General features: G+C 43.3%; 5 protein-coding genes across 5 annotated transcripts; 1 reads left to right on the top strand and 4 right to left on the bottom strand.

Annotated features, from left to right (window-relative positions):
* Positions 1–2,293: 2,293 nt before the first annotated feature.
* Bfra_002213 (putative lid2 complex component lid2 protein) lies at positions 2,294–7,961 on the top strand (the record flags this gene model as incomplete). Its single annotated transcript, XM_037332635.1, has 5 exons — positions 2,294–2,698; positions 2,820–2,868; positions 2,944–3,804; positions 3,932–6,764; positions 6,812–7,961. The coding sequence occupies 5 exons, from the start codon at positions 2,294–2,296 to the stop codon at positions 7,959–7,961; spliced, it is 5,298 nt and encodes a 1,765-aa protein (XP_037194763.1).
* A 1,154-nt stretch (positions 7,962–9,115) lies between these two features.
* On the bottom strand, positions 9,116–11,019 carry Bfra_002212 (uncharacterized protein; the record flags this gene model as incomplete). The annotated part of the gene is made up of 5 exons (XM_037332634.1): positions 9,116–9,207; positions 9,337–9,567; positions 9,643–9,988; positions 10,060–10,434; positions 10,501–11,019. 5 exons carry the CDS (start codon positions 11,017–11,019, stop codon positions 9,116–9,118), a joined length of 1,563 nt encoding a protein of 520 aa, XP_037194762.1.
* Positions 11,020–18,273: 7,254 nt separating this feature from the next.
* Positions 18,274–18,592, bottom strand: Bfra_002211 (uncharacterized protein; the record flags this gene model as incomplete). The annotated part of the gene is made up of 2 exons (XM_037332633.1): positions 18,274–18,408; positions 18,455–18,592. The coding sequence occupies 2 exons, from the start codon at positions 18,590–18,592 to the stop codon at positions 18,274–18,276; spliced, it is 273 nt and encodes a 90-aa protein (XP_037194761.1).
* A 1,663-nt stretch (positions 18,593–20,255) lies between these two features.
* Positions 20,256–22,238, bottom strand: Bfra_002210 (putative vacuolar aspartyl aminopeptidase lap4 protein; the record flags this gene model as incomplete). Its single annotated transcript, XM_037332632.1, has 2 exons — positions 20,256–21,590; positions 21,687–22,238. 2 exons carry the CDS (start codon positions 22,236–22,238, stop codon positions 20,256–20,258), a joined length of 1,887 nt encoding a protein of 628 aa, XP_037194760.1.
* Positions 22,239–22,771: 533 nt separating this feature from the next.
* On the bottom strand, positions 22,772–23,675 carry Bfra_002209 (putative cipc-like antibiotic response protein). Its single transcript, XM_037332631.1, has 4 exons — positions 23,590–23,675; positions 23,366–23,491; positions 23,117–23,300; positions 22,772–23,045 (listed from the first exon to the last, which is right to left on the bottom strand). The coding sequence occupies exons 1-4, from the start codon at positions 23,603–23,605 to the stop codon at positions 22,994–22,996; spliced, it is 378 nt and encodes a 125-aa protein (XP_037194759.1). The 5' UTR covers positions 23,606–23,675; the 3' UTR covers positions 22,772–22,993.
* Positions 23,676–23,790: the final 115 nt, after the last annotated feature.

Genomic DNA, 23,790 nt, shown 5'->3' with positions numbered 1-23,790 from the left:
ATCAACCCTTGGACACCAAATGGCACTGGAAGAGCGCCAGAACCGCATATTTGGGAAGATCCATCAACACATCAGATGAAAAACATGAGGGGAGGTAGGTAGGGGAGGTAGGTAGGGTAGGCAGGTAATCACAACGACCTTCCTAATCGAATTGCGTAATTATTAATAATAGTATCTCCTACGTAAGATTTCTACAGACATAACAATAATAAGTACCTAGCAGTCAGCAACAAGATGTTGGTTAAGCTTCCGGTATATCTACCTGGGCACCCACATCACTTTCTACTTGAATTCATTCTGACAACTCTGCAGAATCGAGAGGCAAGCAAGCACATATGGATAGTACTCTGCGTACCAAAAAGACTCGGGGTAGGGTTTGTGTTCAACGTGCATAAATGATTTCATACAGACGGGAGGAGTGCCTACTTATCGCTGGGTGTCTAGGTATTGATAAGGCAAGGGCAGGTAGATCAGATCAGATCAGATCAGATCACACGTTCAGATCAGTCAGTCCGTCAATTGCTCCAAATGAAAGTCACTCATTCACGTACTACCTCCTCACTCACGAGTAGTCTTGTATTGTAGTCTGGTACTCATAATTACGACTTACCACTCACTCCAGCCGCCAATCTCTCACTCATCCCTCAGCTCGACATCCCTCAGCTCACCATCCCGAATTCTAGAATAATTAACTTTGCTTCACTCCACTCATGAAAAACCTGGAAGCCACTGATCCATTTATCCCGGGATCAATCCAACACATCTTTTATGAATTTTGATATCACAGCCTAGGCACGCTTCCTGAGCTAAACGCTTTTCGTCATTTATCAACGTCAAATGAGTTTCATTGGGTAGACAAACGATGTGTGGCCTGAGGTTGCAAGTTGACCCCATGCAATATAAATCGCATCAGGAAAGCTTCGAATTAGCAGGTGGGTAATCAATGGATGCGGACGGGAGCACGGGGGAATGTCAGTGTGAATGTAAGAAGATAGAAGCCAGAAAATGGCGAAGAGGAATGAAAATGATGGGGAAAACGAGATGAATTGATTCGTGCAAAGATTCGTGCAAAGATTCCAATCAGTATCATGATTTATTTCTTCCATCTGTATATCAATTGATGATACCCATCCTCGCCCTCATCCACACCCACACCCACACCCACACACAGATGCAAGGATCATTGATATCATGCTAATAAGAGAAAGAGGAACAGAACGCCGTTCGCATAGCGTAGTCAGTCACCTCTCACTGTACACTGTGCATTGTACATTGTACAGTGTGAATGATCGAACGTGAATTCATTTTCATTTTCATTTTCATTTTCATTTTCCACATCTGTAGTGTCAATTCACCAAAGAGATAATATTATACCCAACCGTACACCACCGTACCGTTTCCATACAGCAAAACATATCTACCTCCGTAATCCAACCCATTTTCCTTCCGTCTTCTCCACATTTATCAAAATCCCATTTGATACACCCAGGTACCGGTACACCTACTACCTGCCTACGTACGGACGGAATATGTGTGAAGGGTTTCCTTAGCGGCTTACCCGGATCTCTCTCTCTCTCTCTCTCTCTCTCTCTCGTGAGTCGTAAACATCCTATCCGCCCTCCACCATTCGAAAATCCAATCCTCCGCATCAATATCACAATATCACATCCACATCCACATCCACATCCACACCCACACCAAAATCCACATCCACATCCACCCACACCATACTTCATTACTCGAAGTGCCAAACCTACCTCACTCAATCTCATTCTCTCGCGCATAGTCAAAACATCACATCTCCCTCTCAAGAAAATTAATACGCCCTTCACGACGTACCTACGTACCTACGTACCTACCTTTGTCGACCACCTTCGTTCACGCCACATTCAATTAACCCTTTGATCACCATACGAGGGCAATCAAGAAGTGATAAACCTTTATTACTTGATTCCGAACCAAACTATTTTAGTTTATTAACCTTAGGTTCTTGTTATGCGTTTGCATTGATTAGTTTGATATCGGCAACAAGACACCACAAACCACACCGTCCTATCATTCTACACTCACTTCCTTTTTTTCCATCTGCCTCACCAGCCCAGTACGAGCGAGGGGAACCGTTTTCCAAGATTCTTCCACACAACGATCACAACGATTGGTACACCAATATCATTTCACCATCTTTCTTCATTCGATGTCGATAATTTAACGTTCGTCTTCACTTTCGCGATCCACATCTACCTACGATCATTGCACCTGTCTGCCGACCCCTTTGGTGGATTAAATCGCCAATATGGTTCAGGTCCCCATGAGTACAACGGCTTCGAGCTCTACCATGAGAGCCTCACCATCCATCGGTACGCCAAATGGCAACTCAGGTTCCAATCGAGGAAAATCAAATGGAAATGGCAATGCTTCCAATCCAGCTGCAGCGCCTACAGCTTTGAGTGCTATGATCTCTCCACCTTTGGATTTGACCAGCGTAGAGAGGAGGGGACAGCCGACGGCCAGCCGAGAGAATCCTAAAAAGATGCGTCCTCACGGTTTAGAAGAAGCGCCAACCTATAGACCAACGGCAGAAGAATTCAAAGATCCCTACGCATACATTCGAAGTATTGCGCCAGAAGCTCGGCAGTATGGTATTTGTAAAGTCATTCCACCAGATTCCTGGAAACCAGAGTTTGCGATCGACACCGAGGTACGTTTTCACCACCACTTATTCAGTGCAATCGCAACCACACAATCACCTTGCGAATCTGCCACTCACACTATTTGGTCACAACATAAAACATTTGCAGATCTATTCTAATGATTCATAGCGTTTTCACTTCCGCACGCGCAAACAAGAATTAAATTCAGTCGAAGGCAGTAAGTTCATTCGCAATCTCCATCCCTGACCCAATCCCACCAACATCACCCATTTCCACTACTGACGGCGTCTAGGCACACGAGCGAATCTCACGTATCTCGATCAACTTGCCAAATTCCATAAGCAACATGGCACAAATCTCAATCGATTTCCTAGCGTCGATAAACGGCCTCTCGACTTGTACAAACTCAAGAAGGCCGTTGATACCAGAGGCGGATTTGAGAAAGTCTGCAAGCTTAAGAAATGGGCTGAGATCGGGAGAGATTTAGGATACAGTGGGAAGATTATGTCCTCATTATCGACGTCATTGAAGAACTCGTATCAAAGATGGTTGCATCCTTACGAAGAATACCTACGATTGGCCAAACCCGGAGTACATCAACAACTAGAGTATGAATACGGAGGACCACTTACACCATCTCCTGCAAACTCGCCGATGAAGAGATCAGTACAACATACACCATCGAGTCTGAGGGGTGAATCTCCTGCGATGCGCGCATCGGATGCTTTGAACACAAGTGTAATGAAGGAGGAATTCGAAAAGAGCATGAAGAATATTCCGATGTTAGATGCTCCGGTTGTACCGAAATCACAAGCTACATCTGGGTTTACTCCGGTGAATGCGGGCGGGTTTACAGCTGTCAACTCTACACCTTCATCATTCACACCCGTCAATAATAATCGCCGGGAACGAGAGTCAAGCGCTAGTTTTACACCAACGCCAAGAAGACCATTCGACAGTCCGATTTCCTCCGCTAAAAACACCCCCGAGTATAAACCATCTGCACTGAGTTCAGCTCCGGTATTGAATGGTTTTACTTCTAATCCATTACTCAAGAGACAATTGAGTCATGAAAGTTTGGATTCGGGTAAAGGAAGTCAACCACCGGAAGATTCAGAGAATGGCGGAAGACGTAGCAAACGACTTAAGAAAGGTAAAGTTACATTTCTCATATTCATCATGCATCGAGCAAATGCGCCATTGTAACATTGTAAGGTTTAAATTAGAAACCTTGACGTATCATTGGTGGTCAAGGTTCCCGGCTAACAATACCCCTGCAGATGCTGTACCAACTGTGGCTGGATCACATATGACCCAATTTCGACCAACACCACCTAGAAATCCAGGAGAACGTGGATCCTCAACACCTGGGGAGGTCAGTAGTGATTCTTCTTTATCCTCTATCTCCTCTACCATTTGTTCGGACACATACTTAGATTCAGATCAGAAATGTGAGACTTGCGGCAAGGGTGATGATGCTGATAAAATCCTGATTTGTGAATCATGCGACTATGGTCATCATATGCAATGTCTTGATCCTCCCGTTACCCATAAACCAGATTTTGATTGGCATTGTCCTAGGTGCTTGGTCGGAGATGGTCAATTTGGATTTGAAGAAGGTGGGATCTACTCACTAAAGCAGTTTCAAGAAAAGGCAGCAGACTTCAAGGAAGGATACTTTCAAAACAAAATGCCATTTGATCCCGTTCTCAATTGCCCGCGACCAGTTACGGAAGATGACATTGAAAGAGAATTCTGGAGATTGGTTGCAAGCCTAGAAGAAACTGTTGAGGTGGAATACGGTGCTGATATTCATTCAACTACACACGGAAGTGGATTTCCCACCCTAGAAAGACAACCACAAAATCCCTACTCTACTGACCCCTGGAATTTAACGAATATGCCACTTCATGGAGAATCCCTATTCAGACATATCAAATCGGATATCTCCGGTATGACTGTACCATGGTTGTACGTTGGAATGATCTTTTCGACTTTTTGCTGGCACAATGAGGATCACTACGCATATTCCGCAAACTATCAACATTTTGGATCCACAAAGACTTGGTACGGCATTCCAGGAGAAGATGCCGAGAAATTCGAAGACGCCATGCGGGAAGCTGTACCCGAATTATTTGAAACACAACCTGACTTATTGTTTCAATTGGTCACACTATTAACCCCGGAACAACTGAAGAAAGCAGGCGTCAGGGTGTATGCTTTGGATCAAAGAGCTGGCCAATTCGTCATCACCTTTCCCCAAGCATACCATGCTGGATTTAATCATGGTTTCAACTTCAATGAAGCCGTTAATTTTGCACCCACTGACTGGGAACCATTTGGGGATTCTGGGGTTGAACGCCTCCAACAGTTCAGACGACAGCCGTGCTTTTCCCATGATGAACTCTTATGGACTGCAGCTGAAGGTGCGGCAACTGGTGGTGTTACTATTCAGACCGCCAAATGGCTAGCCCCTGCCCTTGGACGACTTCGCGATCGAGAGGTTTCACAAAGAAAAGATTTCATTGATAAACACAAGGAAGATGGCCATACTTGTGTCATTACGGATGTCATTGAAGGTGCTGGCCCCAGGTGTCATATTGGATTCCAGATCGATGAAGAAGATGTACCAGAGGAAGAGTATCAATGCACTCACTGCAAAGCTTATGCGTACATCTCAAGGTTCAAGTGTAACAAGAGTGGCAAGGTGTTGTGCCTTCTCCATGCGGGTACTTACGAATGTTGCGATATTACGGAAGCAGAAAGATTTGCGGGTACTGACCATACTCTTCATTACCGTCGCACAGAAGAAGCAATTTCAAGCATGCACCAAAAGGTCGCTGATAAAGCGGGTTTGCCTGAAATCTGGGAAGAGAAAGTGGAAAAGTTTCTCGAAGAAGATGCAACTCCATCGTTGAAAACTTTGCGGACCCTTTTGAATGAAGGAGAGCGCATTCCGTATGATTTACCATCCCTCCCTTCACTCAAGAAATTTGTTGATCGTTGTAACGAATGGGTGGAAGAAGCAACAAACTACACCGTTCGAAAACAGCAGAACCGACGAAAGAACGAAAAGGCTTGGCGTAAAGGCAGTAGAGCCGCAGAAATGGAAGAAAGGGACCGTGAATTGAGAAAATTCGAAAACGTGGTCAAGTTATTGAAAGATGCGGATAGAATTGGCTTCCATTGTCCAGAGGTTGATCAACTAAGAGAGCGAGCGGATGCCATCACGAAGTTCCAGACCGATGCCAGAGCGGCTTTAGCCCACCCAAGTTCACGTCGTACGACTGAGTTCGAAGAACTTCTAGAAGTTGGACGAGGATTCAATGTTGATATGGTCGAGATTGATAAGCTTGAGAAGGAAGTCCAACAGATGAAGTGGAATGATCGAGCCCGTGACAACCGCGGAATTTTCCTCTCTTTGAAGGAAGTCAGCGATATCATTGACGAAGCTACTAAACTTCAAGTGTCGGACTATAACGATTACTTGAGCTACTACAAGGAACAGAAGATCGCTGGTATGAATTGGGAAATAAAAGCCAAAGAAGTTATTGGTGCAGAGACTGTTCACTATCCACAATTGGAAGCTTTGTCTCAACAAGCTCAGGCTGCGTCGCTACCTGTATCACAAGAAACATTGGCCAAGGTTGATCAAATACTGAACAAGCATCGAGAAGTTCATAAACAGATCGTATCGCTGTATGACCGTTGTAGGGATCCCGATTTCATGAAACGTCCTGCCTATGCAGAGGTCGCTCTTCTTCAAAAGGAACTTCAAGGATTGGGTAGTAAACCAAGCGGTACTCTTGATTTGGAAAAAGAAATCAAGCGACATGAGGATTGGATGCGAGAGGGGAAGAAGCTATTCGGCAAGGCAAATGCCCCTCTACATATCCTCAAACAACATATGGAGTATGTTATGGAACGAAATGTGGATTGCTTCGATATCAGTCAAGATAAACCACGACTTCCGGCTGAACCATTATCTCGCGAACCTTCCCCTTCAAACGACAAACTACACAGTTGGGAAGATCCAAGATTTCGGGAGGTATTCTGTATTTGTCGAAGAATTGAAGCCGGTATGATGATTGAGTGTGAGCTTTGTCATGAATGGTCAGTTATTCGTCTCTTTTCCCTGAGGTCTTGCTAATTAATAATAGGTACCATGGCAAATGCTTAAAGATTGCTCGTGGTAAAGTTAAGGATGATGACAAGTATACTTGTCCAATTTGTGATTGGCGCGTAAAGATTCCTCGCGACGCGGCTAGACCCAAGCTTGAAGATCTACAAACATGGCAAGATAAGATTCCGTCATTACCATTCCAGCCAGATGAAGAGGCTATCCTCGAATCAATCATAAACAATGCTCAGGAGTTCCGAAATCATATTGCACCCTATTGCAATCCAGTCATGTCAACAGCAGACGAATCCGAAACTCAACGATTCTATTTACGAAAGATTGAAGGTTCAGAAATCTTACTTGCCTATGAAACCAACTTCTTCAGACAAGAACTTCACAAATGGTCACCAGTCGCGCCGGATCCTCCGCCAGTACTGGAATCTTCGAAATCAACACGAAAGCCTAGACCAACAAAACTTCAGAAGTTGATGGCGCAGCACGGTGTTAATGACCCCGAAGCTTTACCACAAAATTTGAGAACCAAACCTCATAACTTCAAAAGGAAGAGCAGTGAGCCTAGTGGAAGTCGACCAATGCCTTTGCAACCTGCTCCAGGAAGATCACAGCCTGGGACCCCTACTACTCATAGTTTTGGATCTAGTTCTGGACCAAGCATGGCAACTATGGGTTCGCATGGTCCGATTCTGAGTGGTCTCCCAAGTGCTCATGATCATGCGCATCCTTATGCATCTTATGGCCATGATCCTTATACCAGCATGGCGGCTTCGGCAAATCCATCTCCGGCTTTCGCACCACATGCTTATCTGAATGCAAACGGTACCCCTACATTCGGACATGCATCTCCCCAACAACCAAATATCTTCAGTGAGGCAGGATTGTCAAGGATGGATCCTTCTGTTTCACTCCATAGTCCAATGAGAGATAACTTTGTAATGGGTGTTAGCAATGTCGGTCATACTCCTCTAGGTGTTACTGCTGGCGAAGACAAACTTTTGGGAGATAGGATGTTTGAACAACTCACGAATGTCAGTGGAGATGAGGAGCCAATCGGGAATAAAGAGACAACATCGATTGATAGGAAACCAATAGATGATGATAAAGATTCAGCCGATGCGACTAAATGGGATGTGGAAAATAATAACATCGAGTTGTTCTTCGATGCACCTTGAAAAGTGCAATGGTTAGTCATTTGCGGCATTTGCAATCACACAAAAAGGCATATAAGATTTATGACTAGCGAAGAAAAACATAGAAATGGCATAGGGGGCCGGTTGGTAGCATACATACGGTGTTTACTTCCGTGGGATGGTTACTTGATGGATTCAAGGCGTTTCTCATGGGATCGGGTTCTAAATTCCGAATTTCCTTACGATGTATTATTTTACGATTGATTTCTGGTCTCCTCATCTCATGCATGAATTAATGGATCAAGCGTCGAAATGGCTTCGGTTTGGGTTTGCTATTGTGGCTAGGTCTCGGTGCGCGTCCATGTTTACACAATACAGAGATAGATGATAATTGCATACATACATCTGGGTTCATATTTACAATGCAATGGGCGGATTTATGGTGGGGGATTGCTATCTTTGCTTTGCTTTTTCTGGTGGGTGGTACTGTGTGAGGCGAAAATGGGCATGCGGGAACGGGCCGAGTTTTGAAGGGGAGCATTTTTGGGTTAACAGCGATAGCTCGCTTTGGCTGGCTAGGTGTATAGCTAAAAAATGGGTGGCTTTTTATGACGCGTAGAGAGAGAGAGAGAGAGAGCAGTATAATGATTATCTTCGTGACGGAATGGTATAACACAACATCAAATAATACTTGGGCTGATGCAGTGAATGAAAACTCCAGAAACATACCATCTACTCTTGCCTTTCCTTAATGGAAGTATCCGACTTGCACAAAACCCATTTGAACATGTGTTTATGCCCCGCAAACATGAAAGCATTGAACATATTGATTCCCTTATACATTAGAGGTTTGTTTACAAAAAAAAAAAAACAAGTTGGCCGATTGTATTACATATGCATGTGCTTCACTCTAACCATTCGCATAAATCTGGAGCAAACTCAAAAATCAAAAGTGACTCGTGAAAAAATAGCTATGCTTCGAGAGAACGAAAAAAATAGTGTAATGACAGACCAAATACGGAAAACAAAATGTAAAAATCTTAACCCCACAACCTATCTGTCAAAGCATCGCTCTAAACCTTCTAAACCTCCTCTTGTCCAACACCTGAAAAGGAAAACCTGAATTATTGTACATTTCTTTCGAACCATCAGAGAGAGATTTTTTAAGATCTGGCTGTGAAAAGTCATGATGACATCTAAGAACAAGGTGGGCAACTCTTCAACCAATCCTTGATAGGTTGAGAAGCATAATCGAGGAATTTGTGGCCCCAAGCATCTTGAGCACATACTGTTCTTATGTTAGTGTCAATTCAAACTCACTCATGGCCCGTTCATTTATTAGACTGCTGCTTCCAACACACGCTCCCTCCATCGTCTTCGGCTATAGTTTGGAAAGGGAGGAGAGAAATCTACTCACAGCAATCACAAGGAGGATCCTTGTGCATATTATCACTCTGTTTCCAATTGTAACCTTTCAATTCACAGACGGGCAAGGTGAAGAATCCAGCAGTGGTATATGCTTTATTGGCATCATTGTTGCCGACGAATTCATGTGCGATGTTGTTCATGTGCCAGGTGATGTCTTTGTAGGCGTCGAGACCATGGCCGGTGTACATGTTGTAGGTGCTGGCGTAGAGTTGTTGGAGTTCTGAGAGAGCGTTAGTGAAGAATCTTGGGAGGAACAGAAGAAAAGTGTGAGACTAAGGGAGAAGGGAAAACGAACGAATATTGAATCCTCCGATAGAAGCAACTTTCCCATTGTCAATACCCGTCGGAGCAGAAAACTTGGAATTGTTGTCCACGCCTGCTAAAATCATCATGCCCTTTTCACCGCAAAATCTTCTGGGATCACCAGCATTCTTTCCACCGGTATTACCGTGCCACCCGGAACAATCTTTGACAACATCCGGGATGTAGATGAAAAATGCATTTTGTGCTTCCCAGTATGCTTGAAGGAGTTTAATAGCTGCATAGCGGGAGAAAAGTCCGTCGAGACCATTCTCGCCACCAACATAAGCTTGTAAGACTTCGTCGCCGGCGAATGCACCGCCCGTGAGGAGATCTTTCAACTAGATGACAAAATTAGTTAGTCAATTCCTCGCACAGAATGCAAAACGTGCAAAGAATAAGAAGAACATACAGTCCCCACACTATTCCCATTCACTTGTCCATTCGAAAACGTTCCATTGTGAGAAAACTCGAGCGAGCTCAACGCCAATTGTTTCATGACCGGCAAGTAATCCGAAAACTCCAACACGCTCAACTCATCCGATTCCTTGCTATCTTGAATATCGTTCGCGATGGTGCCGGCTAAGCTGGCTGTTCCGGCGGCAATTCCAGTACCAATTGTGAGCATACCGGCGGTGATTTGTGTACCGAGTACTGGGAGAGTAAAGGCGAGGGCTCCGGGTACCCAGCAAGTTCCGATTACGGCTGCGACGGCAAGACCGCCGGAGATAACTGTCACTGCGTTTTTGGCGCCGATTTTGGCACCAGGGGTGGTCGGAGCGAAGCTCTAGGGGATGCTGTTAATATTCCTCCTTTGTTTTTCCATTGTGAAGGAAAGATTTCAAAAACATACTGATTGAAAATCCGCACTAGTCTGCGTGAGCGTATCAAGCGAATTACTCATGACTTTTTCCCACTGCAGATACATCTGCTGCACATTCATCATCGCTTTGATTCCCAACCAGCCCTGTTCCTTCTCTGCGGTTGTTCCGCTCAGCGCGCTACAGCTTGCGGGGGTAGTATCGCAGTTATCGAAACTGTTGGGGCAGTAGAAATCTACATTATAGCGATTACCGAATGCTTGGTGAAAATCGAAATTGGGATCGCTCATTCCGGTTGAGAATATGTCGCTGATTAGTTGGTCCATGTTGTGGGATGCCCATGTGTCGCGGTTGAGAGTGATGGGGCCATTGCCACAGTTGTCGGAGGCGCCGCCGCCGTTGTTGGGCTGGATGGCGAAGATTCCGGGGTTGAAGTTGGAGGGGATGGGAGCGAGTGCTTCGCGGACTTTTACGGGGGCGGGAGAGGCGGAGGTCTTGAGGGCTTGGGAGAAGAGGAGACTAAGGAGGGCTTGGGATTTGGAAGAATGCATTTTGAAGTGATTGGGAGAATAGAGGAAAGAAAGATTTCTGAATACTGAAGTCTGAAGGAGAGAAGGAAATTGAAAGAATGTGTTTTCAATCAAGGGAATAAGGAAAAGGAAAAGAAAAAGAATAGAAAAGTTGATTGTGAAAATACCAAAGAAATAATAGGGAAGAGATTTGCGTTCTGTGAATTGAGGAATGAAATTGATAGCAGATCAAGAACCTTTTATATTCTCAAATCTTCTAGTTTCCTTCATGACGGCTTGCCATAATTCAAGACACCAAGACCATTATTCACAAGAAGGATTTGATACTTCAGCCAAGAAATGTACCAAAAGCGTCCAAAGTTCGGGTTTGGCTCAAAATACATCGTATACATGATGCTAACCTTGGTTGGTGTTGGTAGCCCTAAGAACTCCTAAAGCGCCATCTCTGATGTTCTACACATGGAGAGTGCTTATAGCCCTGCTAAGAGACAAGCCAAGCGCTTGTATCGAGATACTAGATGATGATTTGATAGAATGCTGAGAGGCTGATCACTGGATAGGCTATTCGACTATTTTTGCGATTCAGTATTTTCATCCTTTTCAGTCATTCTACTACTTGGGGTCTGAAAAGTAATGAGAAAACCTCCAAAATCGCTTGAAATAGTCGGCGGAATAATTTTTAGAGTTTGTTAATCTGAATCTATTCCATAGGCTATCCAAATCATCAGCTCGTTGAATTGGGATGATAATGTGATCGATATGTAGTAAGCTTATGCCAAGTTCTCCCCCATATGTATTTACGTTGCGGCTCAGCCTTCTGCAGTGTTGATGATTAAGTACGAGCCAAGAGCGCCATGTTGCCAAGAGATTACAATGAGTGATAAGATGGATTACTGCTCCTGAGTTTAAGCTTAAAATATCAGATCAATGCAGGTACGATTTTGTAGGAGGATTTACGAAGCCCCTGAATTCGCCAATCTAATTGGCCTTGTTGTTTGTTAATGACTGGCTACTTAGAGCTCGACAATTGCTTATTTGAGCTCATGAAGCCATTTCTATGTCGACTTTCTTTTTGAAAGGTATACATGTACTTGTGTGAAGCGTGAAGTGTTCTGCCACTTGGCTTTTGAACGGGTGAATATTCGTCCGTTGAAAAGATTGTTCTTATACTTACGTGGCAATTATATCGTAGCAATAGAATCATATTCAGGACTCAGGAGAAGCGATGAATTTATACAGTGTACATTTGACAATGACTCTTGGATTTTCAGGACTGGGATGTATTTTGGAGAAGCATCTGTCAGGGTAACAAGCTTATTTGGTGTCAAGATTTTATGTAAAGCTTGTCTTTGATTCACCAAGAACTGAAGACATCTCAATGAGTGGTCTCAGCAGTCAAGAAAATGTGTCAACAAAAAAGAAAGCAATGGCCCAATTGTACCTTGCCATCGATTTAGAGACGCAGCGACTGGTCAGCTCTGGCAATGTTGAATGCTACCTCGCCGTCTCGCACCGTGGAAGTAATGTCAATCTTGAGCTCATGTTTTGGCATCTGAATCCAAGAGAGTTCCTGTTGTCGTACCAAGGAAACAACACATATGGAGCTCATGACAGTCCAGATGGGAATCTTCCTAACATCGCGAGACCGGCTGGAGAGATATTCTATTGCAGCTATGCCAGATTTAACGCCACGATTTGAACCAGAAAGAACACACAGTATAAACTACATTGAAATTTTACCCTGGATGTAGACTGACTATTTATGACTAGGGAATGATCGTGAGAGATTACCCCAAGGTTCTCATGCACAAGTGAGCGAAGCATAAAACACAACTGTGTCTCCCCCATGTTCTTAATCAAGGAGTGTATTCTAAGAACCATGATGCCAAATGAAGTGGCTCAGGGATTTATGTAGAAAACCCAAGGAAGAGAAATAACAAGCACGTATTCTTGTAACAGAAGGGGTCTATTGCCTGCGCCAGTTTCAACCATCAAAATATTGATTCAGATGCCAGGCTATCTTCGATCTTTTCCGTAGAACGAGCGCGAGATGAATCAAACTTTAGATTCTGCCGGGACTGTTGAGTTCAGTGGTTGGTTGGCAAGCGCGAACCCAGGGGTGAGATCTTGGATTGTTCAATAGAGCTGTGATTATCAATGCAGCGAAGGGATAACCCATATATGATCAGAGATGATTTAAAAGAAGAGATAATAATTGGAAGAGGCCATCATCAGGATGGGAGGACCCCTTGTTGACCATCACATCGCGAATTGAAGATGATCTAAATGTTTGGAAGATAATACACGAGAAGGGAAGATACGGCCAGGCTTGAGAGATGTACAAGAGTGCTTATAAGACGACGACATGCAGTTACAACATCGAACAAGATGAAAATGGAATGTGAATTTCTTCATGTCAATCAAACATGGAGTATCCGGACTGAACTGATCTTACTTACTCTCGAAATTGCATTCACAGAATGTGGGTAAACCCTCTCCCTCTATCCTTGTGCTTGAAATTTCCTCAATGAAATGAACGAGTCAACTTGCAAAGATAAGATGTGCAACAAATGCCTTCTATATTGTCAAGATATATTAAAGTACCCACTGCAAACAAGAGAGCGAGTCAACATCAAAAATTGAGACATGCAACAAACATTCAGAACCCACGAAAGTCTCCACCAGAAAGACCTGCGAGTCAACATTCAAATTTTCAGATATGCAACGAAACCAAGGTTCCATCTGACGGTTCGAATACGAAGAGGCCAGAAGGAGATTATACCCACAATGAAAGGTACGAGTCAATGTTCAGGTATGCAACAAAGGGTCTTTTTCCATGCTGCACTTCAGGATGTCGGGGATGTCCGCAATGTTTCCACAATTTAGAGAAAGAACTCGGGGTAAGATGGCGCGAGTACAAATACCCACCGATGTGTTCAAATTTTAGCGAGGCGTGCATCTCACCACGACTCAGACTCAGTTATTAGACGTGCAACAAAATGACTTCATAGACGGATGAACCAATACAATGCCTTTTGCGGCACAAAACTTTAATACTGTGAAAGGAACTCCGTTGTGTTGGATTAGAGGTGGAGTTAAAATGGTACGACAATTTGTGCCCTTGAGTCAGTCGTGAATGTGCAGTCGGCGGTCTCCGCCATGGCGTTTGTCATGGGATCTTAATTTAGAATGCATGGCCAACGGGTATGACCCGCATAATTGACAAGCATGACGCAAAGATGAGATGTGCAACAGTTGTGCATAATATAGATATGTACTGAATACTCTCTCTCATTGAGATCTGGTGACAGTTGATGAGAGGAAATTCTGAGCGATAGACATGCAACAAATTTCGCATGAATCGATGCTGTCACGGATCTATATCCATTTATGATCTTACATTCCACAAGAAGAAGCATGTCCGAGAAGGGGTACACCCAATATGGCAGAAATGAGCGAGACTAGGTGCCACGTTTTCCTTTGGAAATTGTTAGTGAGTAGAGCTGACTAGCCACCACGCGAAACTGTATTGATTATAAAATCATCACAACTGCCACGAGTCGTGGTACAAGGGGAAACCCTTTTGTGAGGCCCCACCATCTTAGATGTACGCTTGGATGGACTCACCCATGAAAAGGTACGAGGGAAAAAATACCCATGTTATTGAGGCTCTTACGCTTTAGCATATATATGCGTCGCCAACGTCGACTCAACGGTCAACTGGAACAAATCCAAGATCATAGAACACGACGGCCTTGCTCTCTAAACGGCGACTTGAGTTTATTGCATATCTACAACGGAGACGGGCATACTTTCCGAACTTGTCAGTATTCCCGTGGATTCTAGAAGACCGATATTGCAGGTGAGTGGTTGAAAATAGTTCATGAAGGATCGCCGAGATGTGATGTTTTCAACATTAGCGGCTGAGTTGTAAAACCTGGGGAGGCTTACGAACAACTACTGTAGCCGAGCCATATCCAAACAAGGCTGAGATGTGAGATCGTCGTGATAGAACATATTTCTTTCAGAGGTTCAGTGCTTGGTTCTAGTCTGCTGTCATGTTCCGTGAGTCCAATTCTAGATGGCCATAGATGACTTCAAAGCTTCCATATCGAAAGCTTCTCTTCTTTAGCCGGTTTCACACCCATTTGCCCATACACAAATCTAATCGCTAGGCATCATCCTTGGATATCTGGAAATGATCACAATTATACTTTTGATGGGAGAGGCAAATGACTCGCGCATGTCCTTGACTAGTGGGAACCTTAATTGTTAGATTCTGGCTCTCGGACTTCGTGGATGTTGAACCGATATCATAATCTCATAATAATCGCTTTTGCAATCCAAAATGAATTAGATGAGAAACTCGATGCTCCGTCCGCTATACAAAAGTCATTTCAACTGCTCGAGTTTCATGATCGAGTTCCATGATTAGGATTGTTTCCATTTGCTGAGGGTGGTGTTAGTCATCCAAATGTTAGTAAGCACGCTTATGCTCATCCCGTAGGAAGTTTTCATTCAACCATACAACAAATTGACAACTCATAACCACAACAGTACCGTAATGCGACAGTACAACGGTAAGAAAGAAGGATAGAATTGTTGCGTATCTCAATTCTCAACATTTCAACTCGTTCAACAAGTTTTCTATCGTTACATCCACTAGCTACTCGAGTCTCGAATTTCAAGCCATGATTCTTCCGGAATGGCATTGATATTCAAGAGCGACTGTCAATGTTGCACGTCTCAATTCTCAACATAACGCTTCGCTACTCAACCCCAAAATGGCCTTGAGATTTGAGCATTGACTGACTAGAGCTTCGTTTCCAGCACCTTTTTGAGCTCAGGGCAGATAGTTCTTTTTACGGTACTTTCTATCACAACGCAACGACAAAAAAGTTCTCTTTCCAAATTCCTTCGAAACGGTGATCATTTTGTTGAGAAAATCAAAACATACACAAAAATTCACAATCACTCTAGCATTGAACGCATTTTCATCTTCGGTACTGTTTCGACTCTTTATGTGTCCTGGTTTCACTTGGACTTCCGAATCCTAAGGTAATACAAACACGAAAATGGCCAAAGACCAAAGATGCCCATTCAACTTGGTATGGAGACAGCTTATGATGCACCGAAAGAGATCAAAATGTTGCATATCTCAACATCTGGGCATTTTCAGATCTACACTTGGCAATAATTCAGAGCTCCAATTACCAACACAAGCATGTCTTACATGACCATTCGGAGGACGAAATTGGACCCAGCCAAATGTGTACACTTCCCGTACTCCCTATTGCAGCTACAACTACCCACAATTAGATAATGAAGGCCACAGATAATTACCTTTGTTGCATATCGAATTATTTGCCAAGGGTGAATAGGGGCAATTGACAAGAATGGAGTTGAGTAAGGGCAGCCAATACGTCATATTTATTCCCAAGGTAACTACCCCTCTGTGACTTGGATTAGGTGCTCGGGAATTATTACATCAGTTTTCGTTGAGGTGAAATCACATGTCAACTCTTCAAGATATCTTGATATGCCCCAACCTCTTATCATTGGAGTTAGTCTCTCATGGCATGAGGGGATTCTCAATTGGAAAATATGTGGAGGTAGTTTCTGGATCTACACATATCTTCTACCTGCTTCGTTCTTACGTTCTCTCACCAGCACCAGCACCTCAATCAAATTACCTCACTAGTATCGAATCGTCTCACTCGCTTTCCCCTTACTATCAGTACTTGCGTAACTTTCGATCTCAACGATTGTACCTGAAAGTCTCCATCGGGCTTATGCATTACTTTCAATTGTGAATGCCTCGCTTGTTAGTTTTCTCAAATCAGAATTTACACATTGCTTCTACTTTAATCTTTAATATAGATCATCCTGAATTTGTTGCACATCTCAGTTTCCATGGAAGTAATGAGATTTTCCATTGCTTCTTTCATTTTTCCATCTTCCAGTGTGAGTGGTCATTGCATTTTTGAGTTTCGAGTTTAGGGTTAGGGTGCCACATCATAGCACGTGTACTTCATTAACACGTCGACGATCATGTGCACGACCCGGATAATTGGTAGATTCAAAGGGAAGACTAATTTGTTGCAAATCGTAAGGTTACCCAAGAATTTAAGGTTTACTCATCGCAAACGTTAATTGATGGAATACGGACGTAATGAAGTTCTCCAATTGCCGTTGGTACGGAATAATCTGATTGTTCCACGGATCGGTTATCACGGTATGAATATCAAATCACCGAGATTTCTTCATCACAATACTCCGTACAGTCAAAGCAATCGCCCAGCTCTGGAATTCTCGATTGTAGTCAGTGTCTTATAGACTTTTCGGATCAATTCATCGAATTCTTATGCCAAGGATATCATTGTGGTTAATTGTCAGATTAGCCGAACTATCCAATCAACCCCCCTTCATTTGAACTGGAAAGACTAGTTTCATCCATCATCAGAAATCCTTTGAAAGCTTTCCACAGTCTTTGTTGCATATCTTATAACCCATGGTAGCTTCATGATTCACTCATTTACCAAGGTGATCCCTGTCGCTGGATAAAGAGTGGGAGTTCTTCTGCGCGTTTAAGTCAGGTATTCGGGACGTTATTGTGTAAAGGCATGGCGATATTCTTACAAATCATGGGTGCTTTGTTCAGAGAAGCTCCAGGGTCCCTGTAAGTCGCTGCTTGTTATACGATGGAAGCATTAATCCTGACACAAGAGATTACCATTCTTTCCAGCCCAATGGGTACTTTATCGTAGGCTCCTCAATATTGCTCCATGCATTCTGAACCATTATTTATCTATCATGTGTACTAAACGTGGTGATATAATTTCTTCACGCTATCAGTATCGGATAGATCGCAGAGACTCACATCTCTTCGATTGGATAAATCAAAAGCTCTGGGTGTCTCTCAGGATGCTCGAATTTTCTTCTGGTAGCTAAAGCATTAGACTGTTGACAGCAATCCCATAGCAACATCCAGAACCTCCTATTGTTAAAGTGAGCCTGGGCAACAGTCATCGCCCACTGACTTTCCACGACTTTGGAATGTTCGCGCAGATAGTGGAAAGCCTATCACTGACAATATCAGTAATCTGGGTAAGCGGGGAATAGTATATTGCATCAACAGAACCATTACAATATAAGCAAGCATAAATGACGGCTTTGGTTTCCCCAAATATGACCAGTATGTGCAATGTTAGTGTATTCTATGATATTCAACTCTCAAATCAACTCCATTTGCCTCAAATGTATCAATACCACATCTCACATCTTATTATTCGCCTCTTTTGGAAATTCGATGCTAGTGAAAGACGAGTGATTAATTTCTCCCGCAGACCAAATGACTGAAAGATACCCATTGGCGCCCCCACTATAGCATACGTTTACGGTGAAAACATCCTTTGTGATAAGAAAAATTGGCCATATATATCTAGATATTACGAACCGTCAAAAGAAGACGAAATCTGTCTTGATGCTCCTCAGTCGGTGGAATCTTGGTTTCATGACTGCCTTGCTTAGTTTGGATACTTCTGCATATACAAACCTCGATATATGACTGCGAGTTCGCTCCCTTTCCTCCCATATTTGTAAGAAAAAGCGCCTGGAGCGAGGTCTTTCACTGATTTGCACTGGCGGATGGAAAATCCCGCCCTTCCCGCAGATCCGCCGAGCTCTCTTACTACTTAGTAGCTACTAGCTAGCCCATGCACACTGGAGATTCGATCGGCAAAATGCGAGTCCCAAATTTACTTAGGAGTTCCACAAGTCAAAATAGCACCAGGGAATCACCTCTTAGCTTCAATGGATAAGTCTTTGGGTCAATAATATTGTAAATTTTTACCGAATTAACATCTTCATAATGAATGAAAACACACATTGGTATTTAGTATACACAAGTGCATCCATCGGATACCGATTCAAAATGGCAAACCTCCCACGAAAGGGGCCGGATAACTAGAGAACCGCCAGAATAGCAATGAGAAACCTCAAAAATTCGAACCAAGTCTACGAGAATACAAAATTTGATGGTGTCGATTGAAAGCTCCACACAAGACAACGAGGACGACTTCTCGCATAATATTCTTCAACTCAAAAAGTGCAGCAATCAAGCTCTCGCAGTCTAGATGCACGAGCCCAAGGGCTCAATTGGCGATATCAATCTAACCTCTACCACTACTGCATTGTCAATCTTGATTATGATTTACGAAAACTATCATAATCAAGATAACCACTTTTCTGATCGTTCACTTGAACTCTCATCTCACATTCAGAACAGATTTACTTCTTTCCGTCATTTGCAAGATCATCTTTATCCACCCTAGAATTTGCCATAGATCCTCAGTACGGGCTATGAGAATTAGATCAAGATAGATCTAGACTGCAAGCCCAGAACCTGCTCGCACCACGTCTCGCTGTTTGCTTAAACCTAAGCTCAGTTTTCTAAAATACTCCACATTATTCAGAAATCCCCCTTCGTTTCTTCCATGACCTTGTATTCGATTCATCTAATGTATCTGTAAGGGGTTCGTGCATTGATCTATCTTACCACTCTGCAAACTGTGGTATTTAACTTCAAAGATTCGACTGCCAAGAATCTTCGGATGTCTTAAAAGCTTGCCAAAATCCCATCAATGCCAAACTCATTACAAACTGAAAACTACACCTTTGCCATCCTTCCCATTTAACTACTCGCCAGAGGTGCTTTTCTACGTCTGTGTATAGAGGAGAAACATGTATAAGTTGCTCATTCCCACAAAAATCTCGAATCTAGACACTTGTATGCTCTCGTCGTTCATCCAACATCCTCCTTGCTCTCAAAAATTAGCTGATGTCGATTCACCCATTTTCCAAACAAAGACAATGGCGAGATATTCAATACTCGTTCAAGAAGAGCATTCCTTTCTTGAGCTGATCCCTTTATATAATTCACAATTTCATTAACCTCGTTGGAATATGTCAAGTAACAACAAGCATGAAGATCCATGGATAGAGCCATAATTGAACAGTTATAATATGCTAATAAGCTAACAAACGCATGCTGTGATGTATCTATGTACTATATATGTGACTTGAGACAATATGAAATCCTTCCACCCACTCATCCCCTCAATATGTGCCCCTTAATATGTGCACAGCTTGTATCATGACGCATTCTTATGTAGTACCGATCCCCAATCTTACACCATTCCATACTATCTCATATCCGAGTAGCCTTCTTAAATAATCAGTTCAAAAAACAAATGTGTCTACCATCCTTTACCTCCGGCAATCTCCTCGTCAACACTTTCCCACCCTGCGAAAACGCCCTCAATCATCTTAGCCCCCAATCCTGGATCCTGAGATCCTGTAGTTGCTCTGATGCTATGCATACTAAGTTGGGGGATTCCGACATCAATAGCTCTAACGCCCATTGCAGAACTCAACATCGGTCCTACCGTACCTCCCGATCTAGAATCGTTTCTGATCATAAAAGTTTGCAACTTTTGTCCGCATTTCTCCGCCAATCTCTGGAAAATAGCTGTTGAGACAGAATCCGTAGTGGTATGACCATTACTATCTGCTTCAACTGTCAATCCTACATTAAGTCTAGGACAATGATTCTCGAGGTATTTTTCCAAGAAATTAGGATTTGTAGCATGTGTAACATCGAAGGAGACGAGGAAAGACTTCGCATACGTTTCCATCAGAATGTTGGGACTGTAGGTGGAATCATTAAAGCACTCCACAACACGTTCAACTGTTCCGGGGAGGAAATTGCCCCTTGCACCCTGACGCAAGAGCGAGCCAATCTCTTCGTCATCGAAAAGAGCAACCATGGAAATGATACCAGATGATTTGGAATCTTCAGAGGAAGAGTTGGAGAGCAGTGCCTCGATGGAAGACCAGGAACAAACTTTATCATCAATACGTCCTGAGAAGATAAATTCCTTGTCGAGCCCACCGAGTTGAGATGGCTGGGTATCGAAGAGTTCGAGTTCCCAATTGATGATGGTTTCTTTATTTTCAATGCCCAATTCTTTGGCAATAAGATTGACAAGTTTTGGTGGTTGGGTGGAGACAAATGAAGATTTTGCACCGGATATGTTTGATGTTTGAAATTGCTCGGATGATGAGGATGAAGTCGAAGATTCAATATCGGAATTATCGAGACCAATTATTGGTACAAGTTGTGTTTCCTTATTGTTCTGACCAAACATTCCAACACCAAAATGGGGAGCTAGAGTTGGAATGCGCGCAATCGGCCAACCCAGTTTTACCAATTTTTGAGATATGTATCCAGTTTTCTCATCTTTGACCAAAACTCTACCACCAATACCAAGATCTCTATCCCACCATGTTTCATTCAATGCGCCAGCATAAGGAGCAACTCCGAGCTGTACAAATCCAGCTTTATTGTGTTTGGTACTGATGGGCTTTAGACGAGCTGTGAGAGAATCGGAGTGTGCGGCAACCATTGCTATTCCATTCCCAGATTTGTATGCACCACCAACGGAAAATGCAATCAAGGATGTTCCATTGCGGTTCACGTAGTATTTTCCGTTGGGCGCAAGCTTGCCGTTCCATGAATCACGCGGAGAAAGCTATAAACAAGATATCATTAGCATTGGGCTTCTTGAATTCGAGTGTGCATTTGAAATCAAATGTGAAGAATCAGAATGAATGAGAGTTGCACTAACCTTGGTAAACCCAGCGTCCTCCAACTTGTTCTCCCAATACTGAATAGCATGCCAAACTGTTGGGTTCTCCGTCATGAAGTTAATGAACGGTTCTGCATATTCTTCGGGATCTTTGAGAATGGTCGCATGCTTTGCGGCATTGGGCGCTTTGGTATCAAGATTGCGAGGAATAAGAGAATCATTAGGTGAGTGGAATGCTTCGAACAAAGTTTGTGCACCACTCGTAGCATTAATTTCCGTCTCGGCGGATGGGGATTGGTAAGATTTTCTCATCTTCTCGAAGAGTGTCTCAATCTTCTCCTGTCCCAAGCGGTCTTCCGAGTCGATGGAACCTGGAAGGCCCCATGAATCACTCCCAAGGGAACGAATTGGTAGACTTTCACGGGCTGTGAAAGACTCCCCATTATTAGGGTCGGTAGGCTTAGAAGCCGCCAATTTCATTTTGGCAAATTCACCCATCAACAGCTCCTGGGTGACCTTCTCGTCAGAAGCAGTCTGTTTCTCCATGGCAGCTTTGTGAAGAGAAGCGCTTGACGGCTTATTCTTGACCATTGTGTTGTTGTTTGTGCCGAGGGGATTGGTCTATCTTGATGTCTGCGGTTTCAACAGCAAAGGAAGGTACCGGGAAGGTAGGCAGGGATCGTTAATGTGAGTTATTGTTTGATAGGAGTGATGTGATTAATGTCAGATTGATTCTGAATGGAGTATCAATACCTACCTAGTACGTAGATTCTGAACAGTAACAATGATATGAGAGTTGGGAGTCAATTGACAAAGATGGGATGTTGTGATTATTGTACTCGATTATCTATCGTTGTCTTAGATGTACAGCCTCTCCAATATTGAGCTACACCGATACCTAGTCTTGGCGATAGCCTTAATCCACATCGCCAAGTATGCACTGTACCTGAACCAAGAGATAAGATCTCACAATCGAGACATGTACCCTCCAACGTCAACGTCAACGTCATGTCAATTGATTCAACACTGGAATGTGTCTAGTATACCTTCACATCAATGATCATCGATCCATCACAAATTGATCAGCGCTTGAATACTGACAAAAAGAAGAGGAAAACAAATGCTGTTGGTCAAAATCCTTTTATTTCGATTGAGACTATATTCTGTGGAGAACCTAAGCTTCTGCCAGGCGGTATCATCCATCATAAAAAGCCATGCTTGCTATATATATATAAAATTCGTCATCATCATCGGCAATCCCCTAATTGAGACAGCAGAAATCCCATCAATTCATCATACTATCAATTCTGATACCCTCGATCGATTCCGTGCTCTCAATTGTTAATTTACCAGTTGTTGTTGTAGTTGTTGAAGTGCTCTGGGGGACCACGTTGGTTTCTGTAAGAAAAGGCCATGTTAGCAAACGGGCCTGAATGGGTGATAACAAAAGTAAATAAAAGAGAACGTACGGGTCATATTGTTCATCCTGGCCATAATGTTGATCATACAAATGTGTGGCTTGTTCCTCTGACTTTTCTCTCATTCTGTGCTCACGGACCCAGTCCTCACCCTTGGTCTCAGCCAACTTGTCGACTTCAGCAGAGGCGAAACCGGCGAGAAGCTCCTTAGCAAAAGCGTGGGAGACTGGCTTTCCTGTAAAACATATGAATTAGTACATTGATCTGCAGGGAGGTTCAAGAGCCAGGCTTCAAACATACCCTCCTTGCGTTGTCTGTCCTCGAACATCTTCATGGCGGCGAAACCAGCACCTCCTGCGAGAACCTCATGACCGAGACTGGCAGTGTCTTGGTTTTGGTATTGGTCGTAGTGTTCTTGAGATTCGCCTGTAGAGAATTGTATGTCAGCAGGCCCTTCATCTTGTTGCAAAGAGTATCAGAGTGAAGGTTAGGAGGTATGGAAAGATAGAAAGTGAGAGACGTACCCCAGCCGAAAACCATTTTGATAGATTTATTTGGTGAACGTTAAAAAGATTGAAAAGTGTGGGATGTAGTTGTAGATTGAAGTTATGTAGAGATGTAGAGTTGTAGTTGTTGATGGGAAAAGAAGAGAGAGGTTGAGGAGGGGAGATACGAGGGGTTTAAATAGATGGAAGTGTTACCGTCGAACCTTCACCCCTCTTTTA

This window comes from Botrytis fragariae, assembly GCF_013461495.1.
Source record: "Botrytis fragariae strain BVB16 chromosome Unknown tig00000012, whole genome shotgun sequence".
Lineage (NCBI taxonomy): Eukaryota > Fungi > Ascomycota > Leotiomycetes > Helotiales > Sclerotiniaceae > Botrytis > Botrytis fragariae.
The sequence above is the reverse complement of the archived record's forward strand: the minus strand, read 5'-3'. Positions and strand labels throughout refer to the sequence as shown.